This window comes from Somniosus microcephalus, chromosome 16 (assembly GCF_052327205.1).
Source record: "Somniosus microcephalus isolate GS21.2 chromosome 16, FLI_Smic_1.0, whole genome shotgun sequence".
Taxonomy (NCBI): domain Eukaryota; kingdom Metazoa; phylum Chordata; class Chondrichthyes; order Squaliformes; family Somniosidae; genus Somniosus; species Somniosus microcephalus.
The window spans coordinates 81,366,129-81,383,663 of record NC_141002.1 but is presented as its reverse complement, the minus strand read 5'-3'; the positions used below and the strand labels follow the sequence as shown (position 1 = coordinate 81,383,663).

Here is a 17,535-nt window from a genome sequence, read left to right as displayed (position 1 = left end):
GAGGCAGGTAGTCGGGCCGAGCGGCCCCCTCGACCACCCGCTGCCTGGACCAGTTGATGGCCACTTTGGCCAGGTCCAGGAGCAGTCCTATGAAGAGGTCCCCCGATCTGCCCGCTCCCCACCGCACCGGATGACCAAAGATCAGGAGCGTGGGACTGAAGTGCAGCCAAAAACCGAGGAGCAGCCCCTTCAAATAATGGAACAGGGGCTGCAACCTCTCACACTCCGTATAAACATGGAACATGGACTCCTCCAGGCCGCAGAAAAGGCAGGCGGCCTGGGAGTCCGTGAACCTACTTAAAACTTTATTGCACGGGACTGCTCCGTGCAACACCCTCCAGGCCAAGTCCCCATTAGATAAAGGGAGGACTCCCGTGTAGAGAGCCCTCCATTGGAGACCCCCCGTCTCCTCTGGACAGGAAGGTGGGCACACCCTCGTGTACCCCCTGCTCGCTGTGGCCATGCGCATGCTCCGGGCAAACCCCTTTGCTGAGTGTACTGAAAACTTCAAAGCCATTCCCCCGCCCCCAAAATAAGGAAAGCAGAAGTGAGATGATTGAGCATTACAAGAATATAATGTGCAGCATGTTCAGTGAACGTGCCCACCACCATGCCCTAATCATTAAAAGAAAGACTGATACTAATGCAAAATACTGCAGATACTGGAAATCTGAAATAAAAACAGAAAATGCTGAAAATACTCAGCAGGTCAGGCAGCATCTGTGGAGAGAGGAACAGCATTTTCTGTTTTTATTTCAGATTTCCAGCAGCCGCAGCATTTTGATTTTGTACGTGCATTTATGTAGCGCCTTTCACAACCTCAGGACAACCCAAAGCGCATTACAGCCAATGAAGTACTTTTGAAGTGTAGTCACTGTTGTAATGTAGGAAATTCAGCAGCCAATTTGCACACAGCAAGCTCCCACAAACAGCAATGTGATAAATGACCAGATAATCTGTTTTGGTTAGGTTGAATGAGGGGTAAATATTGGCCAGGACACTGGGGATAACTCCCCTGCTCTTCCTCGAAATAGAGCCATGGGACCTTTTAAATCCACCTCAGAGAGCAGACGGGGCCTCGGTTTAATGTCTCATCCGAAAGATGGCCCACCCGACAGTGCAGCACTCCCTCAGCACTGCACTGCGTGTCAGCCTAGATTTTTGTGCTCATGTCCAAAACTTCAAAGCGTTGTAAGTCATCCCCCAAAATAAGGAAAACATAGTGAGATGATCGAGGATTACATGAATATAATGTACAACATGCTCAGTGAACGCTGATCAACCTGGCCCCCAATGCCCTAATCATGAGTTTAATGGGGACTTTGCTGTGCGCAAATTGGCTGCTGCGTTTCTTACATTACAGCAGTGACTACACTTCAAAAGTATTTCATTGGCTGTAAAGCATTTTGGGACATCCTGAAATTGTGAAAGGTGCTATATAAATGCAAGACTTTCTTTAATATTGTTGAAGTAGATTTAAAAAGTGATAATGGATTTATTGCCATTAAAATGCAGCACGCAGTAAATAACATCGGAAATTCTAAGAGCCAAAGCTTTGAAGCAGGAGTGGTTTGGTCCAATTTGCACAAGGAATCTGAATAACACGGTTACAACTTCAAAAAGAGAGTATTTGTAGATTTTCAAATCAATGATAAATGTGAGTGACCACATAGTTTAAAAAAAATGAAAAACAATGTCAAGGCGTCAACCCATTGAAATGTGATTAATCATCACAGAGTAAAAATAAAACCTGATCTGCAGGTTTATAACCAACTGGGTGGTCTGAGCTATGGAGGCAGGACTTTTAACGCAAATCAAATTTTCAGTAAAACTCCTTCTTCTACAATCTTGCACTATGCATGGTGCCATCAGGACCTCTTTACATGCTTCCACTGTCTTTATATTGTGCTGCATTGATGTACCCCAAACTGTAGCAGGTGCCATGTGACGTAAGAAAACCACTAGGCACTTGGTCAGAGTATTAAACAAGGCCTTAATCGACTGTTTCACAACATGGAAGTCTAGTTATCCTTCACTAGTTCCTGTTTACAAAATGTCCCTGAGCAAGCTGGGCCCGTGCCTGAGTATTTATACTCTCCCTGGACAGCACCACCAGCAGGCTGCCCAGTATATTTCATAAGTCCTTTCTACATAAATGGCACAATTTATGTCACCATGCAAATGGATAATGTTATAGAAAAAAATACAACTGATCAATTTTTCCAAATAGGTTTGTTAATTGCAGGCATATCAGAGGATCATAGAATGATACAGCACAGAAGGAGCCCATTCGGCCCATCATGCCCGTGCCAGCTCTCTAAACATGGTTTTAGACTCATTTTACACTATATGCATGAACTTACAGTACATCTGTGCGTGGATTTTTTTTCTCAGTGCTATTTCCAACAGGAAATAAGTTGAATGAATAATAACTGATGAATAAAAGGAATGTACTCAGCCAGCCTGCTGTTAGCTGGTCTAATCCAGGAGGCATTCGGGGCAGTGCAATTGATTCCAGTGCTCCAAAATGAAGGAAGAGGAAAATCAGACAGGATTCTTGCTCATGGTTTATTTTTCGTAACTCTAATGGAAAATGCATACGCGTGGACTTTGGGTGAGAAAACGCTCAAGCCCAGCAGCGACATTCCCTATGGTTGCTTAAACCTGTCAGCTCTCGTGGTTTCGATTTGCAACAACAACTTGCATTTGAATAATGCCTTCCAAGAGGAAAAACGCCCCAAGGTTAATCAGAAATAAATGGACACTGAGCCGATATTAGGAAAGATGACCAAAAGCTTGGTCAGAGAGATAGGTTTTAAAGAGGGTCTTAAAGGAGAAAAGGTGGAAGGGCTCAGGCTGGGGATTCCACCTAGGCAGCTGGAGGAACTATCGCTAATGATTTCCGCATGACTTACACACGAAGAATGGCACTTTGGCAAGGTGTTGGAGGGTGTAGACCACTTCTTCACTGCTTCTGGACCTCCAACGTCACCGTTGTTTCCATGGAGATGCTACTCTCTGCTGGGTCATCTCGATTCTAGTATCTTGCCTGCTACTGGGTTCTCAGTTTTCTGCTTCGCTGATGGGAATTTTCCACTCTACGCTGAGCTAGCTCTGATCTGTTTTTGCTGGTTCCCATGCTGCTCTGGATTCTGCTCCACTGCTGCTGAATGACCTGTGCTTTGCCACTTTCTGCCTGCTTCCCATTGTCGCTTATATACCTCTGCTGTTATATTAGATCTGTTGGTGTGTACTACTAGTCACCAAGGCCACTATTCACCTCCGCTGGGTCCCTGGATCAACCTAAGTCTGGCTCATGGTCGATTCTCCACATCTCCTCCACTTTCCACATGAAAACTGTCTCTCAACCTGGACATTAGTTCACCAGTGCTCCAAACTGACCCCACCCCGTCTACAAGTCAAGTTCATCTCACCACATTAACTTTTAAATGAAAAGTGACTGGTTCCTGATCCCCTCTGCTCCTGAGTCGAATAAAAATGAATAAAAGCCAACACGAGTAATAGTTTCAGCTGGTTCGGTACAACTAAAGCTTTGACGGAAGAGAAATGTAACACTATCACACTAAGTCCCGTTCACCTGTCACCACTGTCCTCGCTGACCTACATTGGCTCCTGGGACTCCAACACCTCAAATATATGGCCTTGCCTCTCAATATCTCTGTAACCTCTTCCAGCTCAACAACCTTCCCCCACCAAACCCTCTTTTCCTCACCATTGGTGGCTGTGTCGCTAAACATTTCTGTCTCTCCACCTCCCACTGCTCCCTTAAGACCTTCCACGTAAAACCCATCTCTTTGCCCAATATTTCTTTGTTTGGCTGCGCGTCCATTTTTTTGATTACACCTCTGTGTGGCAACATGGAAAGGTTTTCTACTTTACGAATACTATATAAATACAGGTTGTTCTTGTTGATTTGAAATAATTTATTTCCATATAAACTATTGATTATATGTGTAATCGAGCAATGAAAATTAATATGTTCAGGATTTTTGTAAATCAGAAAAGGTAGGATTCAATAGTCAAAGTTCACACTCTCTGTGCTACTTTGCAATACTTAGTTAATAAATAAAGCACTGTTACATTTTTCGGTTCAGTGTTTCAGACCACTCCTATAGGCAAGCTCTCACTGTGACCCAGAGTGTGCCCCAGTGTCAGCTGTGGCTCAGTTGGTAGCACACGCGCCTCTGAGTTGAGAAGGTTGTGGGTTCAAGTCCCACTCCAGGGACTTTGAAGCACATAAAGCTAGGCTGACACTCCAGTGCCGTGCTGAGGGAGTGCTGCACTGTCAGAGGTGCCGTCTTTCGGATGAGATGTTAAACTGAGGCCCTCTCTGCTCTCTCAGGTGGATGTAAAAAATCTATTTTGAAGAAGAGCAGGGGAGTTATCCCTGGTGTCCTGGCCAATATTTATACCTCAACCAACATAACAAAAACAGATTATCTGGTCATTAGCATATTGTTGTTTGTGGGACCTTGCTGTGTTCAAAATTGGCTGCCGCGTTTCCCACATTACAACAGTGACTCCACTTCAAAAGTACTTCATTGGCTGTAAAGCACTTTGCGACGTCCAGTGGTCGTGAAAGGCACTATATAAATGCAAGTTTTTTTTTACCTGCTCAATACCTAGATAGTTTGTCGCAATCCCAGAGATTGAACACAAAACCCTCATCATTAATTTCAGCTTACTGGTTATTTAACATGCCCTCTTCACCTGAACTTCCTTACCTGATGATTGGTTACTGATCATCCACGGAGTCTTTCTAAAACTGAAAAAGGGCTGCCAATTAAACATATATATTCAAAGAAAACCCACAAGATGCTTGCAAAATGCAAAATACTGCAGATGCTGGAAATCTGAAGTAAAAACAGAAAATGCTGGAAACGCTCAGCAAGTCAGGCAGCATTTGTAGAGAGGAAGGTGAGGTTAATGTTTCAGGTTGATTTGAATTGAATGGCTTGGCTCCCCACCCTGTGTAACTTGAACAAGCGTAATTTATATTCTGGCGCTCTTGTGTATCAAAAAGAACTGGACCATTTTCTGTGAGTGATTCTGATTTTTTTTAACCCTGTATATACCATGGCAGAAAGAAAGAAGTTAACATAGTACATCATAAACAAAGCATGCTTCATTTTTGTCACAAGTTCTTTTATTTGAATCAGGGATCAGAGACACAGCAACATGGTGGAAAAGGTGACTTGTTCAGAGCCCCGTGTAATTGCACAGTCCTAACGCTGCCCCTGTATCAACAGATACAGAGATGCATTTAAGGGGAAGCTAGATAGGTACATAAGGGAGAAAGAAACAGAAGGATATGTTGATAGGTGAGATGAACTAAGGTGAGTGGAGCATAAACACCAGCAAAGACTTGTTAGGCCAAATGGCTTGTATCTGTGCAGTAAAATTCAATGTTGATATTGGCTCAAAATTTGCTATTGCAGGGCAATGAACAGTGCTCACTCAATGTTCCCTGCAATTTTTTTGGGATGTGCGGCCCATTCAAACTTCTGCATAGCTAAACGGGAACATTGGGCCCACTGTTAGTTAGATTTGCCCTTGTCCGTTTAATGTTGATGATATTTTGCGCTGAAAACTGCTGGGAGTGCAAGATGGAAACGGCGCGGCGCACACTACAGGGCATCTGGGATCTGAGTGAACAAGGCAAGCAACTGTGTATCTCCTTAGCCAATCAGATTGAAGCATTGTGAAATTAACAGCGCAGGGAAAGAAAGATTGGAAAAATATAGAGAGAAATAAGAGACTGAAAGAAAAAGTTAAAAAAAATTAATTAAAAAATATTTTTAAAATAAATCTCCAACAACAATTAAAACCTGAAGGAATGAGACTCCACAGTTGTAATAGTTACATTTCAGTGCCAGAGTCTGACTGCCAGTAATTAACACTTAACACCTTGTTAAAAGGGTACTTAGACTTGAAATGACTTGACTTAACTTTCAGTGGCGAGTTTATTTCATATCTACTGCGCAAGTACAGAAACTTCACACCACTCAATGTATTTGAATGGGGAGCCAGACAGTGAGATGCTATTTTTGTGACACTAACGGCAGAGTGGCACATCTCTGACAGCAACTTTTCAATTTCTGCGTTTACTTGCGCATCTGCCCCTTGCCTGAAGTTCTTGTGGCATTTGCTCATCATTAACGACAAGCGCTATTAGCCACGCCATTATTTTGACAGTAAATTTTGTGCCAATATCTTAAAACTGAAGTCAGAATGTCTGTAACTTCTGATCTGAAAAATAACCGTAACAATCACACTTAAAAAAGCCAGACATTTCATCATCCTGAGTTCTGACTTGCAGCCTCAAGCAAAATTTAACTCTCACTAACCTCACCTTGCATAGTTCCTTACCTGGTCTGACTGCTTCATTAACTCCAATTTCCAAATTATTATCATTTAAATTAGTCTCCTGTTTAAAAAAAAAATTGAGCAGCATATCCAATTTTATTAATGTTGTCCTCCAGCCACTGGGGGAGCTGGGCTTGTAGTTCTGATGACTGGCCCTGAACGAAAACAAGACAGCTCTCTGAGAAGGAGTCTCCAAGTATTATGCAACAATTCATCTTTTGAAACATTGCGATGCTAAACTGAGGCCCATCTAACTGTGCAAGAAGATGTAATAGATCTCATCGTAAAACAAAAAAAAAACTTGCATTTAAGGATTCATGACATCCCAAAGTGCTTCATAGTTAATGAAGTTCTTTCGAAGTGTAGTCGCTGTTCTAATATAGAGAAACGAGACAGCCAATTTGTGCACAGCAAAGTCCCACAAATGTCAATGAGATAAATGACTAGATAATATGTTTTAGTGATGTTGGTTGAGGGATATTTGTCATATTTGATCCTGAAATGAGCTGCCGACCACATATCCGCAGCTAAGAATGCCTATTTCCACCTCCGTAACATCGCCCGTCTCCGCCCTTGCCTCAGCTCATCCACTGCTGAAATCCTCATCCATGCCTTTGTTACCTCTAGACTTGACTATTCCATCGCAATCCTGCCTGGCCTCCCACATTCTATCCTACGTAAACTTGAGGTGATCCAAAACTCGGCTACCCATGTCCTAACTCGCACCAAGTCTTGTTCGCCCATCACCCCTGTGCTTGCTGACCTACATTGGCTCCCGGTTAAGCAGCGCCTCGATTTCAAAATTCTCATCCTTGTTTTCAAATCCCTCCATGGCCTCACCCCTTCCTATCTCTGTTATCTCCTTCAGCCCCACAACCCCCAGAGATATCTGCGCTCCTCTAATTCTGGCCTCTTGAGCATCCCTGATTATAATTGCTCAACCATTGGTGGCCGTGCCTTCTGTTGCTGAGGCCCTAAGCTCTGGAATTCCCTGCCTAAACCTCTCCGCCTCGCTACCTCTCGTTCCTCCTTTAAGACGCTCCTTAAAACCTACCTCTTTGACCAAGCTTTTGGTCACCTGCCCTAATTTCTTCTTATGTGGCTCGGTGTCAAATTTTTTGTCTTTTAATACTCCTGTGAAGCACCTTGGGACATTTTACTATGTTAAAGGCGCTATATAAATACACATTGTTGTTGTTGATAAATATTGGCTAGAACACCAGAACTCCCGCGCTCTTCTTTGCAAAGTGCCATGGGATCTTTTGTGCCAACTTGAGAGGGCAGACATCAGTTTAACATCTCAGCCAAAAGATGGCATCTCCGACAAAGCAGTACTCCCTCAGTACTGCACTGAAGTGTCAGCCCAGATTATGTGCTCAAGCCTCTGGCGTGGTGCTTGAAGCTATGACCTACAAACTCAGAGACTGCCACTGAGCCAAGGCGACACCCACCTTGAATCCATGGTGTTAATTAAAGAATTCGCTGAGGGTCCTGACCAACATAAATCTCTCAACCAACACCACCAAAAAACAGATTAACTGGCCATTCATCATATTGCAGGAGTGCACAAATTGACTGCCACCTTTGCTACATAACAACAGTGACTGCACTTCAAAAGTAATCCAGGCGCTGTGAAGCGCTTGAGGACTATGGAGGACCCTATATATTATTTCAGTTTGAACGATTTCTCTCTCCAGAAAAAATACCGCTTCCGTTCACCGGGGGCTCAAATGGGAGCAGAAAAATGAGTTCAGAGTTGATTCGCACATTTGCCCTGTACACTGGTTTTCTGATAGATTATTCTGTGGCACACGGCACTTTGAAGCTTCACCCAATGTTCTGGTCAACATGTATCCCTCAAACAGTGTCTAAGAAACAGATGATCTAGTCATTTATCTCATTGCTGTTTGTGGGATCTTGCTGTGCGCAAATTGGCTGCTGCCTTCACTACATTACAACAGTGACTACAGTTCAAAAGTACTTCATTGGCTGTAAAGCACTTTGAGACATCCTGAGGTCATGAAGGGTGCTATATAAATGCAAGTCTTTCTTTCTTATAAATGCAAGTTCTTTTCATTACACTGCTTTCATGCTTTTCAGACCGGGAGGCCGCTTTTGGGCGTTCAGTCGTCTTCTTGGTGACATTAGCTGGCAAGTTCTTGGTGAACAGGGGGACCACATGTAGGTTGTCATGAGCTCCCCACAGGGCATAGACGATGGTCTAATATGCTTGAACTGTATAAAGCACTAGTTAGGCCACAGCTAGAGTACTGCGTGCAGCTCTGGTCACCACATTACAGGAAAGATGTGATTGCACTAGAGAGGGTACAGAGGAGATTTACAAGGATGTTGCCTGGACTGGAGAATTTTAGCTACGAGGAAAGACTGGATAGGCTGGGGTTGTTTTCTTTGGAACAGAGGAGGCTGAGGGGAGACCTTATTGAGGTGTATAAAATTATGAGGGATCTAGGTAGAGTGGACAGGAAGGACCTATTTCCTTTAGCAGAGGGGTCAACAACCAGGGGGCATAGATTTAAAGTAATTGGTAGGAAGTTTAGAGGGGATTTGAGGGGAAATTTCTTCACCCAGAGGGTGGTGGGGATCTGGAACTCACTGCCTGAAAGGGTGGTAGAGGCAGAAACCCTCACCACATTTAAAAAGTGCTTGGATGTGCACTTGAAGTGCCGTAACCTACAGGGCTACGGACCAAGAGCTGGAAAGTGCGATTAGGCTGGATAGCTCTTTGTCGGCCGGCGCGGACACGATGGGCCGAAAAGGCCTCCTTCCGTGCTGTAAATTTCTATTCTATGATTCTATGATGCGGCCGCCACAAGTGGAAGATGAGGGACGACCCGAAGTGCGACCATGGCCACGAGTCCCAGACCGTGGAACACATCGCATCAGCCTAGCCCAGTAAGATCTGTTGCGCGGAAGGCACCTCATTTGGCATCTCAGAAGGTCATCCAATGGATAGCCAAACTAGACACTCCATTATAAGCTTTTAATATGAAAATTGTATTTTTTTTGAGTCAAACATATTTATTATTTAAATATGATAGTACTTGTTACAACTTATCAATTACATAATAAATCCATTACATTCATTAGCCACAATAAAACAAAGCCTTAAAACCAGCTTTAGGGTTAACAGTATAAATGCAGTGGTAAATTTTACAGATAAAGCAATAATATTAACAGTACAGGTACCCATAGTGAAAAACAATTTTACACCAGTCCTATTGGCAATCTAGTGACTCCTCATTTTGCGAAAGTGGTATTTTTTTTAATTAAACGTATTTATATTTAAATATGGTAGTACTTGTTACAACTCATCAATTACATAATAAATCCATTACATTCATTAGCCGCAATAAAACAAAGCCTTAAAAACAGCTTTAGGGTTAACAGTATAAATGCAGTGGTAAATTTTACAGATAAATCAATAATATTAACAGTATAGGTACCCATAGTAAAAAAACAATTTTACACCAGTCCTATTGGCAATCTGGTGACTCCTCATTTTGCGAAGGTGGTATTGCGCTGCTGGGCCTGAGGAGGGCGCTCGGTCAGACTCCCGTCAGTTACGCTCTCCTCATTGGTCAGAAATTGGCGGAAGTTACTGGTGCCTCTTCCGGGCGTTGGTGTCATTTGTTGGGCGGTCAGAGCAGTGAGTTAATGGGAGCCGGAGTCGGAGTCGCGCTGATCTGGTTTTGGGCCGAGGAAGGGGTGTGACCTGAACTGTACGGTTGACGAGAAGAGAAGAGGAGAGGTGAGGTTGGACCTGCTGCTTGATTGTGTGTGTACATATACTCTCCACATCGCAGGCTGTTTGTCCGCAAACAGTGAGAGGAAAATGGTAATAATGTTTCTCCAAACTGGCACCAGCAGAGGTATTGTGAACACAGGCCGAATGGGCGTCCGGCTTTACTGGGTCAGCGCGACCCAAGCAGTTGTAACCATAATTTAAAACCGAATCCTGAACGCGAATTTACCAAAGGATCAGGCACTCGCACAATCTGTTGTCTGGTTTTTATTCATTCCCGCTGGTTAGCAAAAATATTGCAAGCTGCCTTTCTTTTATTCTATGGCTTTAGGTACGATTGTGAATGTACGCATCATTCATCGGGACTCGTCAGACAATGAATTAGTAAACATGATGGGGAATATTGTCACCTTGAGTTTGATCGTGGCCATATCGTTGTCATTCTGGATTGTGTCCATGACTGTAAGTACTTATTATGGTAAGTGGATTGTTCCCTTTTATTACACGGACTACCCATAAAATGTGTTGGATATTAAGCATGTGATTGCTTTAAAACTGCTTACTAACCCCGAAGGTCAGCTCACCTTTTCAAGGGTTTGACACCACAACGTGGTGAATCACATTCGAATTTGCTGCGGATTACACTCGGCTTGTAAGGGCACTCTCATTTAATTACCAGTACTTTCTACAATGTGTACTTGATTAAAAGAAAAATATATTTATTATAAAAACAAGTTGCCTTTTTAAAGAACAACCTTTTAGAATCTAGTAGATTAATTACAACATGGTAATGGTTTCAGGAAAAGCATAATGGTTGGTTTGTTAGATTTTCACACACGGTTCAACTGAACTGAAAATAGTAGGCACCACAGCACCATTCTAAATGTTCTTTTAAACTTTTGATGTGAATGGAAGGAGCATTTTTGAATAATGTAACACCAAGATGAAGTCTGTTATTGGTGATAGTGGTCTGAGCAGTTTGAGGTGATGAATGAAGAATGTTGCACCCACAATATCCTACCTTTTATAAGCTAATGGTTTCCTGTGTATGGTATCGATACTCTTACACCAGGCCTGCCGACAACATTGTAATCATATCTGCATTTCATACTTGTGCTTCATTGTGTAACAAAATATACACAAAATGAAGATTTACTTAATTAATTAACCTAGTTTGTCATTCCTGCTTGGTTTTCAAGTTAAAACATTAAATATAGAAGATTTTTAATATTGGGAATATTGTCCAGTTTTTCTTTGTTCTGTTCTGTTGCTCCTTTTATTAATATTCTAAATATCAATTTTTCCCCATAAACAACCTTTTTTGTGTTCTTTATCCGCAGAATTCATTTCCTGTCGCACTCTGTTGATTTTTGTTTTGATGCTAAATTATTAAAAAGAGGGTCTTGTCAGCTAGGAATTGATTTTGATCTGAATAATGGGGCTGTGTTGCTGTGTAGCCCACTTTTGATGTCTTCCTATGCCAGAAAACAGAAGTATTTAACCCCTGCCTTCTGCTTTATTTTTCTCTGTCGTTTGTCTTCAATTATTTTTCTCAAATTTTCTTCCATAGGTAAAAGCGCTCCTTTAATTTTACGTGGCCTTGCTGTGATCAGAGTTGCTAAGACATTGATCTTGGCAATGTACATTTATGTCCACAAATACTGCCCCTTGTGTGATTCCTGAATATCAATGTGTAGTGTTGGAACCCCTCTCTTTCCTTACCATTCTCCATCTTGGCATGCACCACACATGATGTATAAACATAGAAGATAGGAGCAGGAGTAGGCCATTTGGCTCCTCGAGCCTGCTCTGCCATTCAATGAGATCATGGCTGATCATCCAAACTCAGTACCCTGTCCCTGCCTTCTCCCCATATCTCTTAATCCCTTTAGCCTTAAGAAATATATCTAACTCCTTCTTGAATATATTTAATGAATTGGCCTCTACTGTCTTCTGTGGTAGAGAATTCCACAGGTTCACCACTCTCTCTGGGTGAAGAAATTCCTCCTTATCTCTGTCCTAAATGGCTTACCCCTTATCCTTAGACTGTGACCCCTGGTTCTGGACAACCCTGCCATCAGGAACATCCTTCCTGCATCTAGTCTGTCTAGTCCTGTTAGAATTTTATAAGTTTCAATGAGATCCCATCTCATTCTTCTAAACTCCAGTGAGTATAAGCCCCATCGACCCAATCTCTCCTTATACGTCATTCCTGCCATCCCAGGTATCAGTCTGGTGAATCTTCGCTGCACTCCCTCCATGGCAAGAACATCCTTCCTCAGATAAGGCGACCAAAACTGCACACAATACTCAAGATGTGGTCTCACCAAGGCCCTGTACAACTGCAGCAAGACATCCTTGTTCCTGTACTCGAACCCTCTCGCTACGAAGGCCAACATACCATTTGCCTTCTTAACCGCTTGCTGTACCTGCATGCTTACCTTCAGCGACTGGTGCACAAGGACACCCAGGTCTCGTTGCACTTCCCCATCTCCCAATCTATTGCCGTTCAGATAATAATCTGCCTTCCTGTTTTTGCCAGCAAAGTGGATAACCTTGCATTTATCCACATTGGGCAGATGCATGGCAGATGCAGTATAATCACCCAACCTGTCCAAATCATACTGGAGTTTCTCGGCATCCTCCTCGCAGCACACACGCCCACCCAACTTTGTGTCATCTGCAAACTTGGAGATATTACATCTAGTTCCCTCATCTAGATCATTAATATATATTCCCATATATATAATATATATTTTTATTTATTTATTTATTTATTTGTGAATAGTTGGGGTCCTAGCATCGATCCTTCACTGCCTGCCACTCGGGGGGGGGGGGGGGGGGAAAGACCCGTTTATTCCAACTCTTTGCTTCCTGTCTGCCAACCCGTTCTCTATCCAAGTCAGTACCTTGCCCCCAATCCCACGTGCCTTAACTTTACACGCTAATCTCTTATGTGGGACCTTATCGAAAGCCTTCTGAAAGTGGTTGTAATGATGGAAGTGGGGTATTGGACAGTGATAAGGATAACTTCTGGCAATAATAGTTTTTAGAAAATGATTGAATGCCTGTGTCTTGCCATCCTGATAAATATCACAGAATCACACACAGAAACCCCACAGTGCAGATAGAGGCCATTTTGGCCCATCGAGCCTGCACCGACACATATTCCACCCGATCCCCGTAACCCCACTAACACTAAGGGTCAATTTATCATAGCCAATCAACCTAACCTGCACATCTTTGGACTGTGGGCGGAAACCGGAGCACCCGGAGGAAACCCACGCAAACACGGGGAGAATGTGCAAACTCCACACAGACAGTCACCCGAGGCTGGATTCGAACCCGGGTCCCTGGCGCTGTGAGGCAACAGTGCTAACCACTATAACCACTATAAAAACCACAATAAATATAACTTGGTGATTGAATTTTATACCGAATAATATATCTTTATATATATCGTAACACAACACTTGTTGAAACCTACTCCTGAGTAAAATGAGTGGAACTAATCCTGATTCATGAGTTGATCATTGTACATCGTGTATCTCACAAGGCAGTCAGTGACATTTAAGACATTCAGCATTTCTTCTATTAGAGTTGGCTTTTTCTTTCCTTAGGTACTTTGCGACCTGTGTCACCCTGGCGATGGCTGTTTTCTGTGTTAGTTCCACTAATTATTACTTCACATGCGCTAAAGAAGAAAAATCTTGATCGTAGTGGAGCTGTTGGAGGTAAAGCTTCAACCTTAAAATATTAAAATTTGATAATTTAGTTATGTTTTCTGTTTCTATTACATTACCACTAGGTGTTTCCGTGTTATGCCATCTAATATACGGAGTGGTATTCAACTACAAACTTAATTGCTCCCTCTCCCATGCTGTCCTCCTTAATCAAACAGATGATGGATATTTCAGAGGATGATACAAGTGGTAATGTAGCAGCATAGGTAGAATGTTGGTTGACAGGAAATAAAGGGTCAATGGTAATCAACATCACTAAAACAGATTATGCTGTTGGACTTTGCTGTGTGCAAATTGGCTGTCGTGTTTCCTACATTACAATAGTGACTACGCTTCAAAAAGTACTTCATTGGCTTTAAAGCGCTTTGGGACATCCAGTGGTCGTGAAAGGTGCTATATAAATGCAAGTCGCTCGCTTTTTCTCTCCCGCTCGCTTTTTCTCTCCCGCTCGCACATTTGGATGTTGTTAACTCTTCCACTGACAGTGACACTGATCCTATACACAGAAGTTCACACAATAGAAGGAAGCCATTCAGCCCATTGTGTCTGTCGTAGCTTTGTTAGGGAAAGCTTCAACATATTTCCATTGAGTTTATACTTCTATTCCTTGTTGTTCCAATGCATTACTTCACACTTCTCCATATTAAATCCTATTTAAAAGGAGACATTTGCAGGGCTATGGGGAAACAGCAGGGGAGTGGGACTAATTGGATAGCTTTCAAAGAACAGGCACAGGCACAATGGACCAAATGGCTTCCTTCTGTGCTCTGTGATTCTTGTCTGTTTATTCCAGTAACCTGTTTACAGGAAACTTTCTGGTATCCGGCACTGACGGGACTGAGCTGGTGCCGTACCATCAAAACTGCCGTAGAAACCAGCGCTAATGTTAAAACATACGGAGCTTTTGAGCTCCGTGTGAATCAACAAACCCTGTTGCTTCAAAACAGTCAGCCGCAGCTTAAAAGCGTCTCTGTAGCTAAGCAACAGCTTCAGCTAGACCTTGCAGAGCCTCACTGGGGAAAAAAAAGCAACGAGAAGTAAAAAAACTTATAGGAAACGGCTCCTGAATTTTGCCAGTAGATAGAGCTTTCCGGACATTTAACCTCCGGTTAAACAAAAGTTTCCTGTATATCCAACAGTTCTCCTGTTTGTTAAGCTCCCTATTTTCATGCCATCAGATTGAGAACAGAAACCATTTGCAACCCTCTTTCAATCTGAGTAATGCCCATTAACCCTGACCCTTTATTTCCTGACAATCAACCAACATTCTACCTATGCTGCTACATTACCACTTGTATCATCCTCTGATATATCTGTTTGAGTAAGGAGGACAGCGTGGAAGAGGGACTATTTTTAAGTTTGTAGAAAATGGATAGATAGTAATATTTATGAATTTTTAATCAGAACCACTGCAGAATCTTTGAAAGATATCTAAAATATTTCTGAAGTGTTAATTATATATTTGCAAGTACAAGTATTTAGTTTCTTTTAAAATACAGCTTTGCTTCAGGGTTTTATAAATAACAATTTCTCATAAACTAAAGTCTATAATGTGGTGGTTTATTAACCAATCCCATAAATACAGTTTTTGGTGACTATGCATTTAGGAGTGAAATTGTATATAATTTTATACCATCACTTTACACCCATGTTAAAGTGGTTTTGGATGCACATAAATATAAATGTGACTGTGTAAATCAGAAGATAATGCAGTATACTAAAGATACAAGATGCTATACCACATTGGCTGAGTTCCCAACGAATGCAGTATAATCAAACTCTTCATTTCTGGAAACTGATGCAGTACAGGTAGACTATCCTTTATCCGAAAACCTCGGGACCAGCCGAGTTTCGGATAAAGGAGAATTTCGGAAGGGGGTCCGCGGGGGTCGGCGGGGGGTCGTGCGCACGACTTACGCTGACGCTCAGCGTAAGTCAGTCGGGGTCGGCGGGGTCCGCGGGGGGGGGTCGGCGGTTGTCGGGGCTGGCGGGATCGGCGGTTGTCGGGGTCCGCGGTTGTCGGGGCTGGCGGGGTCCGCGGGGGGGTCGGCGGTTGTCGGGGCTGGCGGGGTCCGCGGGGGGGTCGGCGGTTGTCGGGGCTGGCGGGGTTGTCGGGGCTGGCGGGGTCGGCGGGGGGGTCGTGCGCACGACTTACCCTTTATCCGAACTTCCGCAACCGGAACCCTCTAAAAACCGAAGGTTTTTTCGTTCAGCGTAAGTCGTACGCACGACTTACGCTGAACGAAAAAACCTTCGGTTTTTAGAGGGTTTCGGTTTTCGGAAGTCCGGATAAAGGGTAGTCTACCTGTACATGTTGTTCTCGATAGTCTAAAACAAAAGTCTTTTTCATAAATTTATTTTGATACCGCAAGTTACTTTCCATTTACATTTTAACTCCTTAAGCTTGGTTTAATCTTTTAAAGCTTGTGACTTCTAAAATGTGTTGTGAAAAAGTATTTTATAATGACAGAACATCTTTATTATATACAAAACCAAAATACTGCTGATGGTCGAAATCTGATCTAAAAACAGAAAATGCTGGAAATACTCAACAAGTCAGGCAGCATCTGTGGAGAGAGAAACAAAGTTTAAAAAGGTCATCAACCTGAAACATTAACTTTGTTTCTCTCTCCACATATGCTGCCTGACCTGAGTATTTCCAGCATTTTCTGTTTTATTTTATTATTTATACAGCCTTTTTTTATGCAAGTTCTTCCAGTGTGCTGTGAGTTGTCCAGAATCTGTTTCATGACCTACTTGTATCATGTTACAATCATTTTCCACCTATTTGCAAATTGACTGCTGCATTTGTCTACAAGCCAATCCATGACGCACTTCAAAAGTAACTCATTGGCTGTGAAGCACTGAGATATCTCGAAGATGTGAAAGGCACTATATTAATGCAAGTTAATTTGTATGTCAACATTTTATTTTTCTTCTAGCAGTCAGCCATGATCTAATTGAGGCTTGAGGGGCTGAATGGCCTATTCCTGTTCCTTTGTTCCTAACTGGGAAATTTGAGGTTGAGACTATAATTTTTTTTAATTCACTTATGGGATGTGGGCGTCGCTGGCAAGGCCAGCATTTATTGCCCATCCCCAATTGCCCTTGAGAAGGTGGTGGTGAGCTGCCGCCTTCAACCGCTGCAGTCCACATGGTGAAGGTATTCCCACAGTGCTGTTGGGTAGAGAGTTCCAGGATTTTGACCCAGCGACGATGAAGGATCGGCCGACATACTTCTAAGTCAGGATGGTGTGTGACCTTGGAGGGGAACTTGGAGGTGGTGGTGTTCCCATGCGCCTGCTGCACTTGTTCTTCTAGGTGGAAGAGGTCGCGGGTTTGGGAGGTGCTGCCGAAGAAGCTTTGGCGAGTTGCTGCAGTGCATCTTGTAGAGCAGAGGAAGCTGCCATTTGGTCTATCATGCCAAAATTGTGTTTAATTCCATCATAAACTTTGTGATTCTGTTTCAATAGACCCTTGTGGCAAGGGATTCCGTCTTTGTTAATAATCTTTAAGACTTTTGTGTGGAGGAAAAAAGTCTTCTAATACCCCTTCCATTCTTCTACAGGAAACTTTCGTTTTAACCAGAGGTTAAATGTCCGGAAAGCTCTATCTACCGGCAAAATTCAGAGCCGTTTCCTA

General features: G+C 42.9%; 1 protein-coding gene across 4 annotated transcripts in view; it reads left to right on the top strand.

Moving 5' to 3' along the window:
- Positions 1–10,016: 10,016 nt before the first annotated feature.
- The window catches only part of tmem19 (transmembrane protein 19), a 32,283-nt gene continuing 24,764 nt past the window's right edge, over positions 10,017–17,535 (top strand). Inside the window, exons 1-3 of one of the 4 annotated variants that reach the window (XM_086009328.1) lie at positions 10,017–10,243; positions 10,482–10,628; positions 13,771–13,884. In XM_086009328.1, the coding sequence (XP_085865454.1) occupies positions 10,541–10,628; positions 13,771–13,884 (202 nt within the window). In that variant the 5' untranslated portion in view covers positions 10,017–10,243; positions 10,482–10,540. Of the gene's footprint in view, positions 10,278–10,481; positions 10,629–13,770; positions 13,885–17,535 lie in introns of all 4 variants that reach the window. The other 3 variants (XM_086009327.1, XM_086009329.1, XM_086009326.1) reach the window with 3 other exon arrangements.